The 22,931-nt window shown below is 40.7% G+C and overlaps 1 protein-coding gene across 10 annotated transcripts in view; it reads right to left on the reverse strand.

Moving 5' to 3' along the window:
* Positions 1–22,931, reverse strand: part of rbfox1 (RNA binding fox-1 homolog 1) — a 401,841-nt gene that overhangs the window by 176,974 nt on the left and 201,936 nt on the right. For 3 of the 10 annotated variants that reach the window (XM_072692943.1, XM_072692942.1, XM_072692945.1), the window contains exon 1: positions 9,225–9,631. The exons of the other annotated variants lie outside the window; for them this stretch is intronic. In XM_072692943.1, coding sequence (XP_072549044.1) covers positions 9,225–9,323 — 99 coding nt within the window. In that variant the 5' untranslated portion in view covers positions 9,324–9,631. Of the gene's footprint in view, positions 1–9,224; positions 9,632–22,931 lie in introns of those variants that run through there. 10 annotated transcript variants of the gene reach the window in all.

Consider the following 22,931-nt stretch of genomic DNA (forward strand, 5'->3'; position numbering starts at 1 on the left):
ACTTCAGTAATCAGCCAACATAAGTCACCCTCAATATAAAAACTGTCAACTTGCTTTTACAGCCTACAACGCTGAGGATGGGCAGTCAACCATTATATGAATGTATAACCAAAAGAAGGTAGCCTGGTGGGAATGACTACACACTGATTAGGAAGCGCAGTTAGGATTTAGATATCGTCTGATATCTTCACACTGTATTGCAAATATTGTTGTCCTGAAATGTATTAACACTAACTGATTAAATATTAAACTTCAAATATCCAACTAATTATTTTGCAGATTAAAAGAGTAAACAACACATTTTCTAAGTTTAGTCCAAACAATAAAAACTGTCAGCAAACAATAAACAAAAATATGTATAGCCTTTCATAATTTCAAAAGACTTCACTGGAAAAATATATGCTAGAAAATCATTAAAACACTTAATTACAAATATTAATCACTGCTAACTAACCAAGAAGCTACACTTTAATGTATTGTTAATCAAGTTTTTTAATCAAGTAATCATATTTAATCGATTCATCATGACAGCCCTGCGGGAGGTATATTTAAGGGTAAGTGCTAAAAGTCACAAGCTGTGTTTGAACATGCATTTGAATCAAGCCCTGATGTTTGCTAATATGGACGTGTCCCACAGCAGCCTGAGAAGCTTCACCCTCGCCGTCGAGGTGAACTGAAGGACTCAATACTTTTAATCATCTCTAATTTCTCATTCTGACTGACAACTTGCTTTTGAAATGCAACTGAGGCAAGCTGATTTGAGTCATGTGGCTCCTCGTTTCAAGCCTAGCTGGGGAGGAACATCCCCCTGTGGGTAAAAAAGAAACATCATAACTTCAAAAAATAATTACAAATGCTTTAAATATGTATCACTGATTAACCAAAAACTGCAAAGGGAAACGGTTAAATAAGGATTTTAACCAAATCAACAGACAAAACGTCTTTTAAATCTTAAATAACATCCAAGAAAGTCTTTTAAAAGTCTTTAAAAAAAACAAAGCAGGATATATGGTGCACAATGTTTCAGAAAAAAATATTTTTACAAGAAATATATTTCATTTATTATAAATATATAAAATATTGTTTTTTAATACATAATTTATTTTATTATTATTTTATTCATTTATTTATATTTCTTCTGTAAAACAAACATTTTTAGTTGCTTCAGGAACAACTTTCACTTCAAAAAAAATAAAGATGAAGTTAAAAATATTACTAATGCCTTTACAGCTGATTTGCTTCATTAACTGTTTTTAAAGAAGGTAACAGACACCTTTTCCTTCAGCGCACTTTTCTTTCAGATGCATAGCGAAGTCAATCGACTACTATGGTACTTAAAACAACAACAAAAAAGCAAAAAACAAACAGCAAAGTATGTACATCTTAAAAAGCCTCAGGCTGTGTTTTTGTACAATGCATCAGCACCTCTGAAAATAGGCTTTTATGAAGCAAATGTTTAGGGCTAACTTACACTAAAGAAAAGCAGATTAACAACATTCTTACTGCTCTCACATTACTGCTGTTGAGTTCGTGTTGAATGTAATCATATGTTGGACTTTAGGATCAATGAGCCTAACAAAAAAATCCTAACAAAAAGATTCACATCAGATTTACGTCAGTTTTCAAATGGCAAACTGTTGGCAGTGTAGCTATGCTTCTGTAATGACAGATCCTAACTGAACAATTCCAACACAAGAAAACAGTGGTGAATGTTGGAATCTTGGTGAAAACTGGGAGTGTAAGTGGGTTTTAAGAAGGTTTTTGTTACTAAGAACGAATAAGGATGAATAAGGCCCTATGTTTTTAGGTGGGTGACATTTAAAATACACTACCTCGGAAGTGTCTGAGAGGCCTCAGACTCCAGACGGTTAATGCCACACGTTGTAATGGCACATATACTGTATCTGTAATCAAGTTCATTGTCACATCGCAGTGACACAGGTGTAAAATTGAATATATATATATATATATATATATATATATATATATATATATATATACATTACTGCACTGCTAAAATGATACAGGTCTAATATATAATCTCTGAAATATCACATTACTATTCACATTTTCACATATGAATAAGATGTGGATGTAAGTTTAGTATGATAAGGTCTTTGGTGGGTGCAGTCAGACCGAGCAGAGGTCACAGTTCCAGTAAGTAAGCAAGTGACTGCAGGGTACAGAGTGTGTTTGTATGGGGTGGAGGTGTGATGTGATATCTTGTGTGATGAGACCGGTGACATTTGTGACTGATATACACTGTAAATGTATTCTGTAAAACATGCAGCACCAACATCAACTTCAAACTATGCCAAAGTGCACCTTCAGAATCATCAAGAATCTGAGTAGGTTTCTGTTAATGAAGGGGAAGAGATGGGCTGCAAATGTGCCGTATGGGAAGCGTGAGGGAGGCTGGGTAGTGAGGCCGCTGCTTCAATAAATGAGCAACACTGAGCAGATGTAATGGAGGGGAAGCGGAGAGGTAGAGCAGCTCCGCAGAGTCAGCACAGACGGGAACAGCCGAGGAGAAGGGAGGGGGTAGAGAGAGAGAGAGTGGGAGGTTGGGGGAGGGAGAGGAGGAAAGAGATGGGACAGAAGGAGAGGAACACGCCACGGATACAAATCTCTAAAACCACTAGCGTAGTGTTGCAGGTGTTTTGGAAACGAGTCAGTTGGCCAAGCTATAATTTTTACCACGATTCAATTTAGGACTGGACAAAACTGACATTGCAATGCATGTTTTTCTTTCTGTGATATGTTGCAATATTAAAAAATAGGACAGGAATTTATACCAGATTTCACCAGAATGATGATCCATGATCCAGCTTGTCATGATATTAATAATGCACTTCCTAAAACTAAAATGAAAACGGTCTGTTATACAAAGAATTATTATTATTATTGTTGTTCTTCTTCAATAATATTTGGCCTTGAGGATGGCTGCTACTTATATGTTGTTTATAGCATATTTTAAGACATTTATATTGGCATGGTTTGGAGTAGGGCTGCACGATATTGGAAAAAAAATGCCCAGAATTCTATGATTCAATGCTGAATATTAATTATGCATTCTGTGTATCCAAGACTGGAGTAAAATAAATGATCCTGGGCAGATGTAACCTGCCTCTGATAGATATGTCATAGAAAATGAGAACAGTGGGAAAGTTGTGGCATAATGTTTTGGGGGTTTTATTAAATAATTAGTTTGTCAATTTTTTCCTTTTTTTCTCCCAACTTGGTACTGCTATTTTACCCACTCGTCCTTAGCTCCCCCAAGCACTAGCAATGCCCCCAATATAGGACGTTAAAAAGACTCCCCCCACCTCTTTTCGAACATTGCTGGACACCCGGCACTCTTGGAAAAAGGCATCAAGTCCCCAGCTGCAGCACACCAGCCTGTACCAGACAATATCGCTTCAAGAGTAATGAGGGGAGAGAGCAGCATCAACCTACCCAGAGAGAGCGCACCCAATTGTGCCTTCTAGGACTCTGGCTGCTGATGACAAAGGCTCAGGATACTCGGATAAAGGAAACTCTACATTGTGAAGCCCTAATTCAATCAGATTTGACAGATTTAAAATATTGGGTAGGTGTATTCTTTTGGAAAGGCCTCTTTTATCTTTCAAAATGTACGCAGCTGAATCTTAAAATCAATGCACAGAAGATGATATGAGCACGGCCGCGGTGAGATACTAATGATCGCACGAAATTCTGAGAAGGAAAAGGAAAGGAACGAGCAGAGAGTCATACGACAGAAGGCCATGGAGGACAGATTGAGTTTGCTGTGGACGCCGACCTGCCATGCCTCCAACACCGCCCACCCCAGGTCAGGAGGAGGTCCTGAGGCTGCAGGGCGGAAGAGGAAGAGGAAAAGGTGAAAGGGAGCGGGTGAACGCCGGCTCCAGCTCGCACGGGTCAGGTGAGGTCTCTCAGGCCGACTGTGCTCAGTTGCTGTAGCCAACCAGCTTACTGAACTGCCAGTGCGCTATACGCTGAAAGCGACAGTCTGGCTACACACTGCCATGACACACTGTATGACTTACTGGGATCTACTAGGATCAGCTGCAGCTCTGCTGGTGGACATCCTACTCTGATATTGCTGCTGAACTCTGAACAGGGAATACTAGGGAAGAGGGCTTAGCAGATCTTCATTGAAACTCCAGGCTGAAATCGTATTTGTTTAGGCTAGCGCTGCCTAGTGTACTGAGGTAGTTTCTGTAGTTATTATATTTAGATGACCTATATTTTACTTGTATTCTTGGACCAAGTGGCTTGAGATACTCTGACTAAAATGAAAACTGTTTATTATTATTGTTAGATTGTAATATTGTAATATCTATAATACTGGGGCTCCGGGATGGTTGATCCTACATGTACATGCATGGCATTTAGCTGTTGCGCCTATCCAGAGTGACTTACAACTTACTGCCAAAACAACTGACAGTAAAATCAGTGATGACGCAAAAGTGAGCACTGCAGTACTTGCTCATACACCCTTCAACACTGAGGCCAGGTAGTCAATCAGTGCGTAAAATACAACTGCATACCTAAGAGAATGTAGTCTGTGGGGAACGATTACACACTGGTGGTGAGTAAAGGGGTGCAGAGACACGCTCAATATGCAAACAGATGATGCCAGGAATTGCATGTGTTCAAAGCCCCTGATGTGCAAGACTGAGAAGCCCTGTAGCGTTCATCCATGTGCAAAAGCTTAATCAGCCAGCCACACCAGGTAACAGAAACCAGCATATTTAGAGAATCTATAGGGTGAAATCTGTTGGCCTGACGTATAGTAATTCCGATTTCCTTGTCTCTGTGACTCAAAATCCCAAATCAATTTTATTTACCTGGTAGATTGCTATGCTTGTTTATCCTTGCTAATGACAACAAAGCTGACCCGTATTCAGTTCAGTCTCAGCCACAACTCAGACAGCCTCTTCCGGTAAGACGCTGTAAAGTGCTGACAAAGGCAAACATGTTACAGTACCACAGGAATAGCATATCACTCCAGCTATCCGCAGGGGGAAATGGCAGCGACGTCCAGGAAGTCACTGCATGTTTTAAAGCTTAACATTACCTGTACAATTCCACACCACACTGCTTTTTAAGCAGCCTTCCATTAGTAGTCAGAGAAAATCCCTTTGCATTATTCAATCAGTTTCGTCCTGACATTAAAAGGCCGCTGCAGACATTTTGGCAAATAAGCTCATGATTCAGTTGTTTGTTGTGCAATAAATACATGCAGATAACTGGAAATGTACCAGAGCAGATCATCTTTGTCTTTCAGCCAAGAAAACTGAGTGAGTCGGCTTCCAAGAAGTACAAAATAACTGCTCTCCTAAACGCTGGATATATCCTCAGGATTTTATACATATTCTGCACCTAATTATAATTTCTGAACGATCGAACGAGGCCTAAAATCAGCTTCCAGTTTAACACGGTGTACCTTTCACCATGATGTTAAACCAGCTCCTCTTACTCAAATCCCGAACTGTTATTCACCAAGAGGTGGCAGACTGATCCCAGAACAGACAATTGAGGCTTCTTTTTTATGCAGTAGCTAATTTTAGGAGGCTTTTAGGGGGTTCATTTGAACTGAGACATGAGAATTATTCTTTTTAATTTGGCTGAGGGGGCGTTCATTTAAAACTCTGAGTACTCACCAGTAGTTTGACCTGCTGACACTCACCAGCCAGAGTTTCAGAGCGTCGTTTTTTGTTTTTTTTCCAGTGAAACAATATTCAAATGCGTTCCTGTGGATACAGACAGCTTTATGTTTCCTCAGAGAGAGGTTTTTATGCATCTCTTTTGTGCTCTGCTTGGAATGAACGTTCGGCTCCCTTCGCTGCCATCAGAAACGGCTGGGGACGAATTGTGCTCCGCTGAGCGTTTCAGTGAAAGACCCACTCACGCCAATATTTACTGCCTGCCATGATCGACACGAAAGACAAGGTTATCTGCCCATATGTGCAGACAGTCCTTTGCACTCTGCGGCTAATTATAAAAAACTCATCTTCAACAGCTAAATGTAGTGTGATAAAGCCTAACGTAATGAAATCTTGCATAGTTTCCCTCCGATCCATCTGGATTTACTATTATCTAGTCCAATGTGAGCAAACACTCACACTGACTTTAGGCTTTTATCATATTTGCACTCAAGCAAGCCTAGAAAACCTAGAGATTAAAGGAAAAATCAAATATCGCAATAATGCTAAAAGTTGCAGTCTAGAAAATGCCAGCTCTTGCATGGATGTGGCCGCTGACACGTGTTTTCTCGCAGGTATTCCCTCTACTGTAAATGCAAATGCGCAAACCGCTCCGAAAGGCCACACGCAAGGACTCGAATGTGAGGGGGCAAAAACAGGAGAAATAAAAACACAGCTTTGCACATCGGCCTGAATGAAACCCACAGCTGTAGTCACATATATTCAGAAAGTCTTACATCTCGACTATAAATAGCCTCAAAGACCCAGATTCCTCAGCTCACTCAGTACACATGAAAACACACGAATGCGCATATACACACACACATACACATACTGCCTCATTCGCTCTCGCTTGTGCACACACACACACACACTTCGGTGTAAAAAATAAACACAGACACATGAACATATGTTATAATACTGGAGCGCACACATCGCCAGCTGTTTATGCATGTAAAACATCCTAAAATGTGATTATGTAATTATCAATTTTATTTCATTAAATCTAAATTTCATTTGAAAAGATGAAAAGGGGGGAAGAAAATGCACACACTATGCAGGGTGAATGTTTCTAAGACAATTCAATTAGCATTGAACATACATGTCAAAAAAATCCATCTATATATAATCTATTTGTCTATTGTCACTTTGGAGCAAGTCCAGAAATATATCCCACACATAATACATATATATATATATATATATATATATATATATATATATATATATATATATATATATATATATAATATTTGCAATTAAATTGAGAAAGACAAGAGGTCAGAGACGCCGCCAAAGGTTAATGGTCGCCCACCAGTTCTCACCAAAGCGAAATGAGATGGCTTATCTCCATTACACTCACACATGGCCACACTTGATCTGGTGACCGATCAATACAGCACTTTCACTTCTGATCAGTTAAATCCTCTCCAGCTAGGTCAAAATGAAAACAGACCAAACCCGAAAAAAAATACACAAATAAAATAATAATAAAAAAGGATTTTCTACCTGCAAAAGTCTGAGCTTCACTTTACAATGCTGAGGCCTGCAGCAGCCCTGCACACAACATACACACACACACACACACTCTCTCTCTCATAGGACGTTATCAAGCTGAGACACAAGAGTGTGTACCAAGGATTTCTGCACACAGATAAGCTTACATACACACAGTAGATACATTGCTGCATTTGTCTGAAATGGCAACTTTACAGGTGGAGGGAAAATCTCGTTAACATTCAGTGGAAGTCGATGTAAACAGATATTTTATAGATATAATTTTGGAGCATTTCTATTGGTCCATTCTTCAGGAAATTCTGACACAATGTAAAGAACAACCAGATTCCCATTATGTCAAAAACCACAAGGCTGCATATACCATATATATTATATCACTGTCCAATTAAAAACATGTATCTCCATTTTTTTTGTTGTTTTTAGTTTTCTTAATGAAATACGCCCCACAGCTGCTCTGTTCATTGTGTAATTGATTCTGGATGAATGGACCAATAGAAATGCTTTAATTTACTTAAATTACTTATATAAACTCAAATTTATTTATTTAAATTGACTTTTTCTTGTAAAGTTACCATTTTGGAAATACGTGCCTCTCATTGGACAGCGATGATATAAGTGTTCAGCAACTTTGGTCCCTTAATAAGTCAATATTTTCTAAACACTATCACAACTTAAATATATATTATATATATTATATCACTGCTGTCCAATGAAAAACATGTATCTCCATCTTTTTTGTTTTTAGTTTTCTCCATGGATGAATAGACCAATAGAAATGCTCTAAATGCCCTAAATTGCTTATATAAACTAAAAATGTATTTATTTCAACTGCCTTTTTCTTGTAAAGTTACCATTTTGGAAATACATGCCTCTCATTGGACAGCGACGATATAAGTGTTTAACATTTAACACTTTCTAAACACTATCCAGGATGTAACCATCAAAACCTATTAAACACATCGCTAAACTCTTGACAGTGTCGATATTCCTTCACTCTATAATGTCTTACAAACTCGATACTGTTCAGATTTAGGCAGAAAGCACAGTTACAGAAAGGCGAATTCCTGCTTACGTCATTTTTGACCATGTTTACACTTTAAAGCATAATTACTTTATAATAATTACTGTGTATGTAGTTTATAAGCATTTACCAAGAACCCTGAATGACAGTAAACGGTTTGAAACTGAAAACAAAAATCCTTCATTAACAAAACTGTATAAAATAGAGGTGAATATTATTTTTATTATTTTACTATTAGTCCATTGGTTAAGAAATTCGGACACAACGTAAATGATTGATTATATCATTTCTGACCATGTTTTATACTGTGCTTTCAGACCAGTCTAGGAATCCTAAAACTGCAGTAAATGCATGAGCCTGGATGCTGAAAACAACAACAGCAAGTAAAACTTATATTATATTATTTTTATTAGTATTTTAATATTTCTAGACGAATCTCACACAATATTATAAACACCAACCAGACAGAAAGCACATTTACAGAGCGGCTAATTACCGTGTACGTACTTTTTAAGCATTTTTTTTTTAGTTTTGAAAGAACCCTGAATTGCAGGGAATGGTTTGAGACTGAATATGAAAAAATGTAATTAAAAATGTAATTAAAAATGTAATTAATTAAAAAAAAGTCTAAAATAAAAGTGATAAAAAATAAGGAATCTATTTTACGGACACTAATCCCAATATAATGGCTGTTGTCCATCAAATTTATCAGTAAGAATAGCTGTAAAAACCTGCAGAACTGACCTGCGGTATCACATCGGGTCAGTACCGCGGTGTACCGGTGTGGACGATATATCGCCCAGCTCTGACCCGCTGAACGAGCGCAATTAAGCAAACAGCACAACCGCAGTGCTAGCATACTGTCTCTCCACCAGTGCACTCTCTCTCTCTCTCTCTCTCCTACTCTTCTTAGTTCATTTCCTGCCTCTCTCGCCCACCCTCCGTCCATCTATATCTGCACGCTGGAAGCCACTCACCTGCTGCAGGTACATGAACGTCAAGGCACAGGAGAGCTGCGGACACACGTCCACCCGGGGCAGAGCGACGCACGGGCCGCCCGCGAGGGGATGCTGCATGGCGCTGGCGGGAGCGGAGTGACGGAGGAGGCGGACAAGAGCGCGTGTCTCGGCTCGCGGTCCGCGCGGGTCTTCAACGGTTCGTAGGCGGCTGCTTTTGTTTTCCTCGTCCGGAGCCGCAGCCTTCTCTCGTTGGCCGGTACCGGTCCAAACGCGGTCGAGGTTCAGTCTTTGTGTTCAGTAAAAGGAGCCCCACTCGCAGCTTGGCGGACTGCGGTCGACAGCGAGCGTCTCCGGGCGGTCAGAGCTAACTTTGGCCGCTGAGAGCAGAGAGTGAACCCGGGTCTTCTCGCCGCTCCGTTAACGGCTCTCCCTCATCAGCGCCACTTTCGCGCGCGTGTGAAGCTCCGCGTGGAATGGAACGCTCGAGGCGGGAGGAGGCGGGGCTTCGGGTGGGAAGGAGCCTATCAGAAAGACGCTCTCTGGTGTGGGGGCGGGGCAACGCGAGCCGTGGGAGGGTTGTTTGTTTATTTATTTATTTATTTATTTATTTATTTATTTATTTATTTATTTATCTGTTTATTTATTTATTTATTTATTTATTATTGTTGTTTGTTGTTGTTTTTTTTTGTTCGTCTTGCGCAAAAACGAGTCGCCTAATGATGTAATATGTGAGCGCGTGACAGGGACGCTGCTATAGCACGTGGCTAGCCAGCTACTGTTTACAGGCAGCTAATCAATCAAACACTCAGGAACATAAATATTATTGAGCTGATTTTAGTATTATGATGGAGGGAGTGGTGCAAAGATGCTGCTAAAAAAAGTAAATGAAAAATAAGCAAAAATTGCTTATTAAAAAAAAAGTCTATTTAGTGGAAAAACAATAAATTGTATGAATATTTAAAGATGACACAATAATAAATGTTTGCAAGGGGAGGTATGGACTGTAGCTCACATTTCAGCCCAAAGGAAAAGCCTTTCCAGTGATTTGCAGTGATACTCAGCTTATTCTGCTGTTCCAGCAAAAAAAAATTAAAAAAGTAAAAATGGCTTATTAAAAAAAAGTTCATTTAGTGGAAAACTGAATAAATTATTTGAATTTTTAAAAATGAAACAATAATAAATGTTTGCAGGGGGAGGTATGGACTGTAGCTCACATTTTAGCCCAAAGGAAAAGCTTTCCAGTGATTTGCAGTGATACTCAGCTTATTCTGCTGTTATAGCCACTACATTTATCATATACTGTTCATTTATTTCTAACGCTATAAACTCTACTAAATATTATCTTCTTGTATTAGAAATTAAACTGGACATTAAAATTGTACACTTTAAACTCGAACCTTTTCTAATTTTTATTTATTTCATCCGCCCGTCTACCTTCTTTTCCACTTTCCACTTTCAGGTCAGAGCGACAATGGGCCCAGAGCCTAACTGGAATCCTTGGACACAGGGCTGGATTACCCCCTGGAGTGGATGTCAGTCCGTCGCAAGGTCCCACACACAGCCTAGTTCTGTATGTTTCTGTATGTATTTTTATTTATGTATATATATTTTTTTGTTCCTATTTATTTTACTTTTTATCTAGAACATATTTTAATTATATATATATATATAACAATATATCATACATTAAATCTCATATTTTTATCTTGTTTTACTTGATCAGACAGAATTATTTTGCTGCTATCGTATACTGTGTATGACTGTGACTATATTACTATATAATGTTAATAATTCATGATACATGGATACATGTATACACTCCCTAATCAATGTTATATTATATATGTGATTATCTATTGAGATTATCTATATATATTGATTATCTGGTTGCAGTGGCACCTGTCAAGGGTGGGATCTACATGTTAGGCAGCAAGTGAACAGTCAGTTCTGGAAGTTCATGTGTTGAAGGCAGGAAAAATGGGCAAGCGTAAGCATCCAGTTTGTGATGGCTAGACGACTGAGTCCGAGCATCTTCAAATCCTGGGCAGGTCTTGTGTGGTCTTCCAGGTATGCAGTAGTCAGTACATATCAAAAGTGCTCTAAGAAAGGACAACTAATGAACTGGTGTCAGGGTTGTGGGCGTCCAAGGCTTACTGAGGCTTACTGATGCTCATGGTGTCCCCGCCTCACAAATTACTGAACTTAAAGGGTCTGCTGTTTACATACTTGGTGCCAGATAGCACAGGACACCTTCAGAGGTCTCTTGGAGTCCATACCTAGACGGGTCGGAGCTAATTTGGCAGCACTAGGGGATCTACACAATGTTCGTTAGGCAGGAGGTTTAGTTGTTACCTCTGACTGGTGTACACCTGGGTTCAGTGTTCAAGTTGTATTTGATTATAAACCATTAAAGAAGCTTTACAAATTGGTTCTATACAGCACCACAAAGGGTCCCGCTGTTATAGTGTATCAGTCTGTCGGCTTTCAGGCAATGGGGGACTTGTTAAGAAACCCCTCATTTGTATTCAGCTGATGTTAAATAGTGTAAATGGGCAAATGAAAACAGTGAGCAAAACAGGATTATTGAGGTACTGAAGTCATTTCTAAAAAGACACCTTGAATTAAAATTGGCTTTGTCATTCAGAGCCCATGACATACATGTCCTGTATGACCTAACACATTGTCCCAGAATACCTGGCACACATATAAAACACGTGTCCTGAATCCACTCTCTAAACTGCATCAGATATAGTGTCATACTTTCATATCAAGATTAGTGTGATTGTTAGAGTTGTGGGGCCATCACAATATCATTTCGCGGGGCCCCACAACTCTGAACACATTTGTATATAGAGTCATGTGGAATAACCGCTAAATGGTTCTTTTTCATACTCAAGCAACACAATATGGTACAGAGCTGTAAAGAGCTGTCTGTCTGCCTGTCTATCTATCTATCTATCTATCTATCTATTCTTTATCTATCTATCTATCTATATATCTATCTATCTATCTACCTGTCTGTCTGGCTGTCTGTCTTCCTGTCTATCTATCTATCTATCTATCTATCTACCTGTCTGTCTGCCTGTCTGTCTGCCTGTCTATCTATCTATCTATCTATCTATCTATCTATCTATCTATCTATCTATCTATCTATCTATCTACCTGTCTGTCTGCCTGTCTGTCTGCCTGTCTATCTATCTATATGTCTGTCTATCTATCTATATATCTATCTATCTACCTGTCTGTCTGCCTGTCTGCCTGCCTGTCTATCTATCTATCTATCTATCTATCTATCTATCTATCTATCTACCTGTCTGTCTGCCTGTCTATCTATCTATATGTCTATTTATCTATATGCCGGTTTGTCTGTCTGTCTGCCTGTCTATCTATCTATCTATCTATCTATCTGCCTGTCTGTCTGCCTGTCTATCTATCTATCTATCTATCTATCTATATGTCTGTCTATCTACCTATCTATCTATCTATCTATCTATCTATCTATCTACCTGTCTGTCTGCCTGTCTATCTATCTATATGTCTATTTATCTATATGCCAGTTTGTCTGTCTGCCTGTTTGTCTGTCTGTCTGTCTATCTATCTATCTATTTGTATGTCTGTCTATCTGTTAATAGTACTATATATAGGACCATAGCAACTAAAATGCAAAAAAACCCTTTTGTAGATTTATCATTATAGCACCAAAAAGATGTCCACAATTTTAGGGACCAATAACATTTTTCAGTACTATATTGAACCCTTTTTGCTTAGAGTGTACTGAAAAAGGTTTGACCTATAATAATAAAGACCATTGCTAGTGCTTTTTTTGCAATCTACAAGATTTCCTTGTATATAAAAACCATTTAAGCATTCGAATGGTTTTTAGAGTTTTGTTTTTTGAGTATTCTGAACCATTTCCTTTACTGGAGAACCATTAAAAAATAAAATCTAATTTTAAGAAAGCACATAAAATGGGCAAAATGTGGTAATCTAACCATAGTAATGGTTAAATTTACACCCTTAAAAAGGGTCTTATCAAGTCTCTCTTTAATAAAGGCAATAAGGTCAATGTCTTTTTTTTGAAAATCATGACAACTAGAAGAACACCTGTATAGGGGTTGTTCTTTAGATACATTAGAAAATCTCTTGCAGATAAAAAAAACAGTTCTATGTAGCATTAAAATAGGTTAAGAGTTAAAAAGTCATTTTCAGCACTAAGTAGAACCTTTTTGCTTAAAGTGTACTAAAAGGGGTTCTCTGACATATAGTAAACAATAGTGAACCATTTGTGGTGCTATATAAAAGCCTTTTTTTATTTCAACAACCATTTAAGCATGAGAAACCCATCGTTCCACCCACCCATCCAACCATAATAACTGTAAAACACACACCCCTAAAAGGAGGGTTCATCAAGGGTTCTTCAGTAAAGGCAATAGTTCTACATAGAACCACGAACACAAACACACACAACATTCATATGCTTAAAAAGTCCTTTTAAATTACATTGATTTTTAAAAACCAAAGAAAACGCCAGCATGTGTACATTTCAAGAAACAATAATAAGACTCCTACTACAGTTAGGAGCCAAAGAACCCTTTCCAGCACTATACAGAACCCCTATTCTATCGGTGTAGCTACACAAATAACTACAGACTACTTTCAGAGCACTGAATATGTGGATCCAGCATACCTGGTGGATTTCTTTCTCTGGCAAGCTGAACCACCCAGTGCAGAGATGCTAATGCTAATTAGAGGAACCTCTAATGATAAAACATATAAATGACTTATAGAATATAGTACAGAAGCATCATTAATTAAATGCGCAAAGACTGTGTTATTCGTTAAATGCCAGTTTGACCAGAGAAGGACGAGGCATGGAGGTGCCTGTGAAGAAGAAGAAGAAGAAGAAGAAAAAACACACACAACCCTTTCTGTCTATTCACAGCTTCTAAAAACCCACCATTCACCTGAAGCAGGGTGGCACACGAGGCAGTAAATAATTCATTGCAGCTGCACGCAGCGGTTAGCATTCAGAGTCCAGAGCTGTTTAGAGTCAAATCATGCAAAATTGCCCAAACCTGCTCCACAACAACTCCTTGAAGATCCATTAATAGTGATAAAAACATGTTATATTAGGGAAAAAAAAAAAAACCCCTGATATTCGATTCAAGTGCAGATCCAAGGTCTAACCAACAACAGCAAACATTACAGTATGGTGGGGAGGAGACTTTGCATTATTCATGTTCTCCTTCTTTAATCTTACTTATCTGTTTTTTTTTTTTTTATCCTCTCCCCCTAAGCCCACCCCCACCCCCCACCCCCAGAGCTACTCGCGAGCCGACATCGCAAACCGACGGGACTCGGGAAGGAAGGCTTCAGACGCTTGTTACTATAATAGAACAAAGTCATGAAAATCGATGGCATTCCATGTTGCACAAGGGTGTGTAATTAAAAAAAGAGAAAGGGCTTCTTTGGAGGAGGAAGGCATGCATTATGGAGAGGGCAGCAGAGCGCTTTGCTCTATTTTACTCGTGCTTCTCCTCCCTTCTCCATGCCTTCAGGCAAGGATGCTGTATTTTTTTTTAACCCCACCCCCACTCCTCCGACTACAGACACGTTTCTCTTCCTCTCCGCCTTTTCCGGCCTGTCCTCTGTGCCTCCCGGTGCTAAAATAGTCATACTGGGTGCCGACCCGTGTTCGGAGAATTGTCATCTGCACCAGACTTTGCATGCCACGCCTTTCGTCGTCCCCTATAGCCGCGCTTATTTCCCTATCCGCTGCTCCGGCCCTGCCACGTGATGGAGCACGGCTATCCTCCGCAGTGCTGGGTCTGTTGTCTTTAGCTTTTTGCTGAATAAGTGAGCAGCTGAGCTGCTGCGCTTGGCCCTGTTCGCTCCTTCAGCCTCCATCTCTTTCTCTCACTTAGTTTAGTCATGGTTGTTTTTTTTTTTACCTCTTTACACATTTTACATTAAGCCTCACCTAAAACATTAGTAAATGAGCTGCACCTGGAAATATATCAAATATTGAGTTTATCAGATGTTTAGTCTGTGTTCCCCTTCTCAGATCTGTCCCATCTACAGGTTAGAATTGCTCCATCACATAGGGGAAAGACCCTCACACTGACCATGGAGGGCTGTAGTGTTGAGGGGGTCCAAACTTATGATTTCCTGAGTCTCTTTTTAACAAGCAGGCAGTTAGATAGCGGTGCCACCCTAGAGCTGTGAAGCCATGTACATTTCTGTGTCTGGGAAAGTACGGAAAGGTCACTTTACTCAGAGCTGTGTTTTTATATGGCATAATTTCAATGCTGTAGGGTGGCCCTACGGTCTAACTGCTGCTTATCAAGTGTGAGGAGGCCATAAATTTGGATCTCAATGGAGCTCCATTGTCAAAAGCCCTTCAATCTGATGATGCCATTTAATAGAGCGGTTTCTAAGCTGCAGATGGAATTAAATAATAAACCATTTGAGGGGGAGGAGCCACAGACTACACATCTTGCACAATATCGAAGCAATTTCAGCTGTATTTACTAATGTTTTTGAGGCTCAACTCCCAAATGCAATGTAATCAGTTACTGTATCACTTTCAGTTGGCCTGACTTTGCACTTTTTGTACAGTATAGTAAATCATGTGGGAAGAGCAGCCTGGCTAGATGATGGGTGAGTCAGGGAAGCTTGCATGACACTGGTCACTAGCACTGCAGAGCAGCCATCTCAAGCCAATCGCCAAATACAGGCCTCCAGTAAACAGCTCATGCGACTCCTCGTCATCCACCTGCTTCGCTGTTTACGGCAGAACCGACTCAAAGCAAGTGCTTTTAAAGCGAAGTAGCGATACAACCCTGACATGTTAGCAAGGCAAACGTGATTCTGGTCAATACGTAATTATGCTCCGCACATCTAGGTAATTATCGCTCCATTAAGAGCAGTGGGCCAAATGTGAAGATCTTTAAATAATAGCAAACACACAACATACCATACATCTGAACCAGGGAGCATGTTTTAAAAAGGCAAGGCCAACATTTCACATCCCACTCTGAAGCGGCAAGAAAGCCTTCGCCACCCCAAAATTCATAATCTTCTCCAAGCTTCAATTATTGGCGTATGAACAGAGTGGCTCGTAATAGCCGTTACTCTATGCCATGGAACGTGTAAATGATAATGAACAAGGCTTAGTGAATATGTACCTGGAGAAAGAGTATTATCAGCTGGTAATCCTTATTACTATTGCTGTCTGCCGTTTTCTCATTTGGGAGGGGAACAAAAAAAAAAAAAACCCTCAATATTCAGTTTTGCTTTAATGGCTAGACACGAGAGAGCGGAATACCGCCTTTCCCCCACAGACTGTTTCCCCAAGCAAAATGCTTTCCACCGCAGCAAATCGAGGAACAGTGTTAAGAGGAACATGTTTGGTTGTTTCCATTATGTCGTTTCAATAATTAATGATGCAGGCAGGCCGACATAAAAGATTCGGAACGCAGAAATAAACGCAGACGTGCAGGAAGGACAGGCCGGACGCTTTGTGGCACAGATGAGTCTGAGTTTGTGTTTATGATGTTCTAGAATGGGCATTAACCCTGGAGCTATTACAACACTGATATATATATATATATATATATATATATATACACACAATGTGCAACAGTGTTGGGAAAGCAGCTAGTCTACAGTTTATACAGTAGTGCAGGTAACTAAGCACTAAGGTAACTTACTGTCTCTCAGCAGTAAGAGAGGTTTTACTGGTAGAAACTCCAGACCCCGTTAGAACAGACGCAGGAATTTCTCCTTTTAAAGATAATAGAAGAGCTCTTGTGGTTAACATGAGGATTATGTGTAGATTAAGGTGTAGGTTTATATAAGGTTTAGGTGTAGGTTAAGGTGTAGGTTAACATGAGGTTTGTGTGTAGATTAAGGTGTAGATTAAGGTTAGGTTTGGGTGTAGATTAAGGTATAGGTTAAGGTGTAGGTCAATAGTAGGTGTATGTGTAGATTAAGGTTAGATTATGGTTAGTTTTAGGTGTAGACTAAGGTGTAGGTTAAGATTAGGTTCAGGCATAGATGTAGGTGTAGGTTATGGCTAGGTTAAGGTTAGGTTTAGTTGTAGATTAAGGTTAGATTATGGTTAGATTTGGGTGTAGATTAAAGTTAGGTTTAGTTGTAGATTAAGGTGTACATTAAGGTATAGGTTAAGGTGTAGGTTAACATGGTGTTTATGTGTAGATTAAGGTGTAGATTAAGGTTAGGTTTGGGTGTAGATTAAGGTATAGGTTAAGGTGTAGGTTAATAGTAGTTTTATGTGTAGATTAAGGTTAGGTTAAGGTTAGTTTTAGGTGCAGATTAAAGTGTAGGTTAAAAATAGGTTTAGGCGTAGATGAAGGTATAGGTTAAGGTGTAGGTTAATAGTAGGTTTATGTGTAGATTAAGGTGTAGTTTAAGACTAGGCTAAGGTTAGGTTTAGTTATAGATTAAGATTACGTTTAGGTGCAGATAAAGGTTAGGTTAAGGTTAGTTTTAGGTGTAGATTATGGTGTAGATTAAGGTGTAGGTTAAGATTAGGTTTAGCTGTAGATGAAGGTGCTGGTTATGGCTAGGTTAAGGTTAAGTTTAGGTGTAGATTAAGGTGTAGGTTAAAGTGTAGGTTAAGGATAGGCTTAGGTTAGGTTTAGTTATAGATTAAAATTACATTTAGGTGCAGATTAAGGTGTTGGGTTAAAGTGTAGTTTAAGGTTGGTTTAAGATTAGGGTTAGGTGTAGATTATGGTGTAGGTTAAGATATAGGTTAGTTTGTGATTGATCACAGCCTGGTGTGCTAAATGCTAAATGCTAAAATGCTAAATCCTAAACATAAATGTAGATCAACCACAAATCAGCTCTTAATAACAGTCTTGGTGGAAACAAGTGGACCAAATGTTCTGAAAGTTCCCAAAGAGTTTCAAAACAATAATCAAATGAATCATTAAAGCCTGCCTGGCCAGGATGAGCTTTAGGCAATGCTAAAGAAGAACCATCATAAAGCTCCAAAGAAGCTTCACTTGATGTAAGTTTGCTTTTTATTTAAAAAAATGTTTTTAAAGCAGCATTATGTAAGACTTGGTATTTTTGCTCATGGGCTCCCCCTACAGCTGTGAAGTGTAACTCATTTTTACTCCACTACTGTGAATACAAATCACGCTTTCAGCGCCCCCTCATGGACAGCCGTACGCACACATTTCTGGGCAAGCTAAAAAATCCAGAAGCTGCATCTGAAGGTAAAGAAGCACGTGGACTGAGGCGGTGGAGTAATACTACAGGATTTTACACTAATATGACTCTGGCAAAAGGTCTCAAGCAGGTCCACCGTAGTTCCACAGTGCAGTAGCAGCTTTCCAGTCTTGCTATTACAGTCAGTAGGGCATCAAAATGATTCTGAAGCTGCTATTTTAAGGTTAAAATGACAGTTCGATAAACGGCAGTTCGATAAACAACCTTGTAAATGGATCTCCACACTCACACCTCTTTAAAAAATGATTCTTCTCTGGCATCCAACTCAAAGAACTCTTTGTAGCACCTTTATTTTTGTGTATGACAGTGTATGATAGTACTGAATGTCCCGCCACTTCTATTTTAGCTTAGCTTAGCTATTGGGTACACCTCAAAGGGCCGTCATATCGCGTCAAATCCAATAGGCAGCCTTGGCAAAACCTAAAAGCGGAGCACAATGCCATTCATAAACAGTCCGCCATTACAGTGTGTGTGAGGTGTTTTTTTTTTTCTTTTCTCCAGTGTGTTTTTCTCAAGAGGTGAAGTAACTTTTGGCATGTTTAGATCCTTCCAAATTGTCTGTGCGAATAAGCTGTGGCAGTGCTCGCCACATTGTCATTTAGGATCAGGTTGTGTGTATTTCATGGAGCAGGGATGGCGAGCCACAGGCCCAGGCTCCATTTCAGCCGGCGCGCCCGATGTGAGCATCACCGGCGCTGACAGACTAATAAGGCAGGACTGGCTGCCTCCACCCCGTGTCAGGAAGTTGACAGGACTGCACCAGGTGCCGAACGTGTGGGGAAGATTGATGAAGTCGCATGGAGGTGGATCGCAGCGAGCCGGGGCGAGCCATTGTTAGTGTTATTTTTCATTACGATCCGCCGCTTGCTTAATGTAAAACCTAAATCAGGATGATGGGCAACATGCTCGGCCACAGCAGGGTGGGAGGGGTTGGGGGGGGCTAGGTAGAGTATGTATGTGTGTATACATATATATATACATGACCAATATATAAATATATATATATATATACATATATATATATATATATATATATATATATATATATATATATATATATATATATATGAAGAAGAACAGGGATGATGGACTTGACACCACAGCTAAGGCTCATTTTAAACATCTACTGTTTGTTACTCACCAGCAGCCAGACACTTCTGGGGGGGTTTCCCCATTCATTACCAACGGAGAGTCTAATCTACGTTGAAAGGACGGGCTATATATTCTTTCGTTCTATGTCTGAGCTTGAAATAGCGGTTGAGGTAGAGCCTGGGCTTGGCTGCCTCGGAGAGAGTGACATGCCAGCGCGGTCTCGGGTGGAATTCAAACTCTCTTCAAATATGTGACACTTTTTCCAAATCCGCGCCACCGTACCGGTGACGACCGGCGCCTGGAGGCTAATCAGAGCTTTCCCCGCGACTCCTTCTTTTTTTTTCTTCCTCCTTTTTTTCCCCCGCTCTGCACGGCACACAATTTGAGGAAAGTCAGTTTACATGACAGTAATTACGAAAACAGATGGGACCGGCGCTAAAATACAGCATTGCGGAGACAATGGGCCCAATGCATCAGGGACTTCGGGGCCAATGAGGAGTGTAGCCAGATTGTGTGGCAGCTGAGACTGCCTTTCATTAGCACTTGAGTGTGTGTTCGGAAAGCACCAGAAATGCAAGTCGTTTGTTACCCCATTGCTGTTTGCGCTAGGGGCCTGCAAATTGATTACTGGGTGGGAACGAGGCAAGCGATCCTTAGCACCTCCACACATCTGGCTCCGCGGTGCAGGAGCTCGCCGACCGCCCGCCTGTCCACCCCCAGCTTTAGCCTGACAGCGCCTGCTGATTTGCAGTCTTTTCAATGCATTAAGGCTCCGCTGTCCTTTTAATTGGTGACAAAAACAATCCTCATCGCGCCGTTAATCACCTCGGTGGCTGCAAAAAAGAAGAAGAAAAAAGGGAACAGCGGAACAGCGAAACAGCGGAACAGCGCTCTTTTTCCTTTTCCTCTTCCTCTTCCACTTTTGGTTTTAATTCCTTGTTGTGTGTGAGAGATCCTTGGAAACAAAGAGCAGCAGAATGTCTCTGAAATAGAGCTCCTGCATCTGGAGGAGGTGCAGGTCAATAGTAGGTAGATAATTAGATGGCTGTGGGTGCATACATCATAACAAGTAACTGTGATGTGTTTTCGACTAATTAATACCGCAATTCACAGCTTTGGCCCCGAGAGTCCTCCACAGATCTCCTCTACTGGAAGGGGGGGGGGAGAAGGAGGAAAAAAAAGGAAAGGAGAGATACTAGAATGGACAGAACAGTGTGAAGCTGTGTAGGAAAGGAGTGTCGCTACACAGGGGACAGTTGAAGGGTTGGTGAAGAGGCCAGGCGAGGGGAGGGCAATCTTTATTGCCAGACAGCGATTCGGAGCGACATCTTGGAGAGCCGGGGCAAATGCCGCGGATGACTTCTCGGTGCTTTCACCAGGCACTGCCATTAGAGTGCTTTAGCTTCCATTAACGTGTCACTTTCCTTTGCCGCAGAGTCGGTGAGGAGGGGCCGATTCGTTCTGACAGGACCAGGGGCTGTCACATGCAGTAACGGTTCAGCACCGACCAACAGGAAAAGCCTCGGAGCTGACGGATCCGTGATCCATCAGCACTGACACGCGGGCCTCCACCACCACGGATCCGGCTGGGCCGCGTGGACAGGAGTCCATTAATTAACTGCTTAATATGTGCCGCTCTAACATTTCCCTGCTGCTGCGGCTGGCACGGCCTCGTTCTCAGCAAATGACGCGGCAAAGCAGGGGGAAAAAAATCATATAAAAACACACACACACACACACACACACACACACACAGTCACACACACACACATGCACAGATGCTGCGAGGGAGATGAACGCCAGTAATGCAGCAGAAATGAGCCAGAACAGTTACCACCGACTTCAACTCCTTCCAAGAGGGAAAAAAAGATCTAAAAAGATCTCAACCCAAAGGGTATTTTCGAAGCATTGCTGATAATTAGAAAGTGACATAAACAACAACAACAACAAACAAACAAAAAAACACTGAATAATTTATTGTTGATTGTATCACCAATAAAAAACCCAAGTATCTGATTTTCCAACATGGCAGCACCCAGCTGCAAGGGGGAAAGACTTCGAGACACCTGAGGCAGACGAGACATCTCTCTAACATCTAACTCTGCGCTGTAGAACAACGTCTGGAATGTCCAAGTACATCAATATTGCCAAAGTCTTGCGAAGGGATGCTGCGTTAGAGCCATTAGCATATCATTAATTAGCTTCCCTCTTCCTCACGAAGATTAGCGGAGAGCAAGGGCCCTCCGAAGGGACCAGACTTCATTCGAGAGGCGGCGGGAGGTGAAGAATAATCGCAGGAGTAGACTCCTCTGGAGACACCTCCCTGTAATCATCGTCTGCCGCCCAGAAACACATCCAGCTACAAATGCGACGGCCCCCGTCACGTGCTACGCTAAGCCACACTACGCTAAGCCACGCTACCCGGAGCAACGCAGGCCGCACCCCGACACCTCGACAAGCCTGAAATACTAATGCTTTCACAAAGTCCGGCTAGCTAGAAGTCAGGCAGCTGGCGAATGATGGAGAAATGGATGTTGCTGGCTGGAAGTCAAAGCCGATGAGTTTTTTCCTCCTGCCGGAGAACAGATGGAGGCGCTACTTTTGGCGTGCAAGGCTAAAAAAACGCAGCTCGATGAGCTCAGTAGCCTCTCCCGAACCCTAAATGAGGCCCTGATGCAGAGGTGATGTCATGCTAAAACCTTGTATCTCCACTTTTGTCATGTTCAGTTTTCTACTTATTGACATAAAGTGAATCATAAAGTGTTCTTTGCATTGTCAGAATTAGACCAATAGAAATGCTCCAAAACGACCCATTTACATAGTCAAAAGGACAGGGGCCAACTCTACATATTCATCAGAATGAAATGTCCAAAAAAGCTCTTGTAGGTGTCCAAATACTTTTGTCCTTATAATGTACATACAGTAGGAGTATCCAAACAAAATCCAGTACTGTATAAGACCAGAGTCCACAATAGCCTGTTTAAAAGAATGACGATCCAGCGGGTCACCAAAGTAATCCTAAAATAAGTCACATGGAACAGTAAATGGAGTAGGTGGAGGTCATAGAATTAACAAGGCGGTGATTAGGACCAATCACGGTCAGGGGGGAGGTCTGTGAACAAGCAACAAGGTATTTAAGACCAATCGTAGCCATGCGGAGGTCTCCAAACAAATGAGGCCTTAATTAGGAGCAGTCGCCGTCTAATTATATTCGGCAGAATGGGATGTCAAAAAATCTCCTCTAGGTGTAATGTGTAGGTGTCCCAATACTTTTGTCCAAATAATGTATTTACAGTAGGAGTATTCAAACAAAATCCAGTACTGTATAAGACCAGAGTCCACAATAGCCTGTTTGAAAGAATGACGACCCAG

The sequence above is a fragment of the Salminus brasiliensis genome, chromosome 12 (assembly GCF_030463535.1).
Source record: "Salminus brasiliensis chromosome 12, fSalBra1.hap2, whole genome shotgun sequence".
Classification (NCBI taxonomy): Eukaryota; Metazoa; Chordata; class Actinopteri; order Characiformes; family Bryconidae; genus Salminus; species Salminus brasiliensis.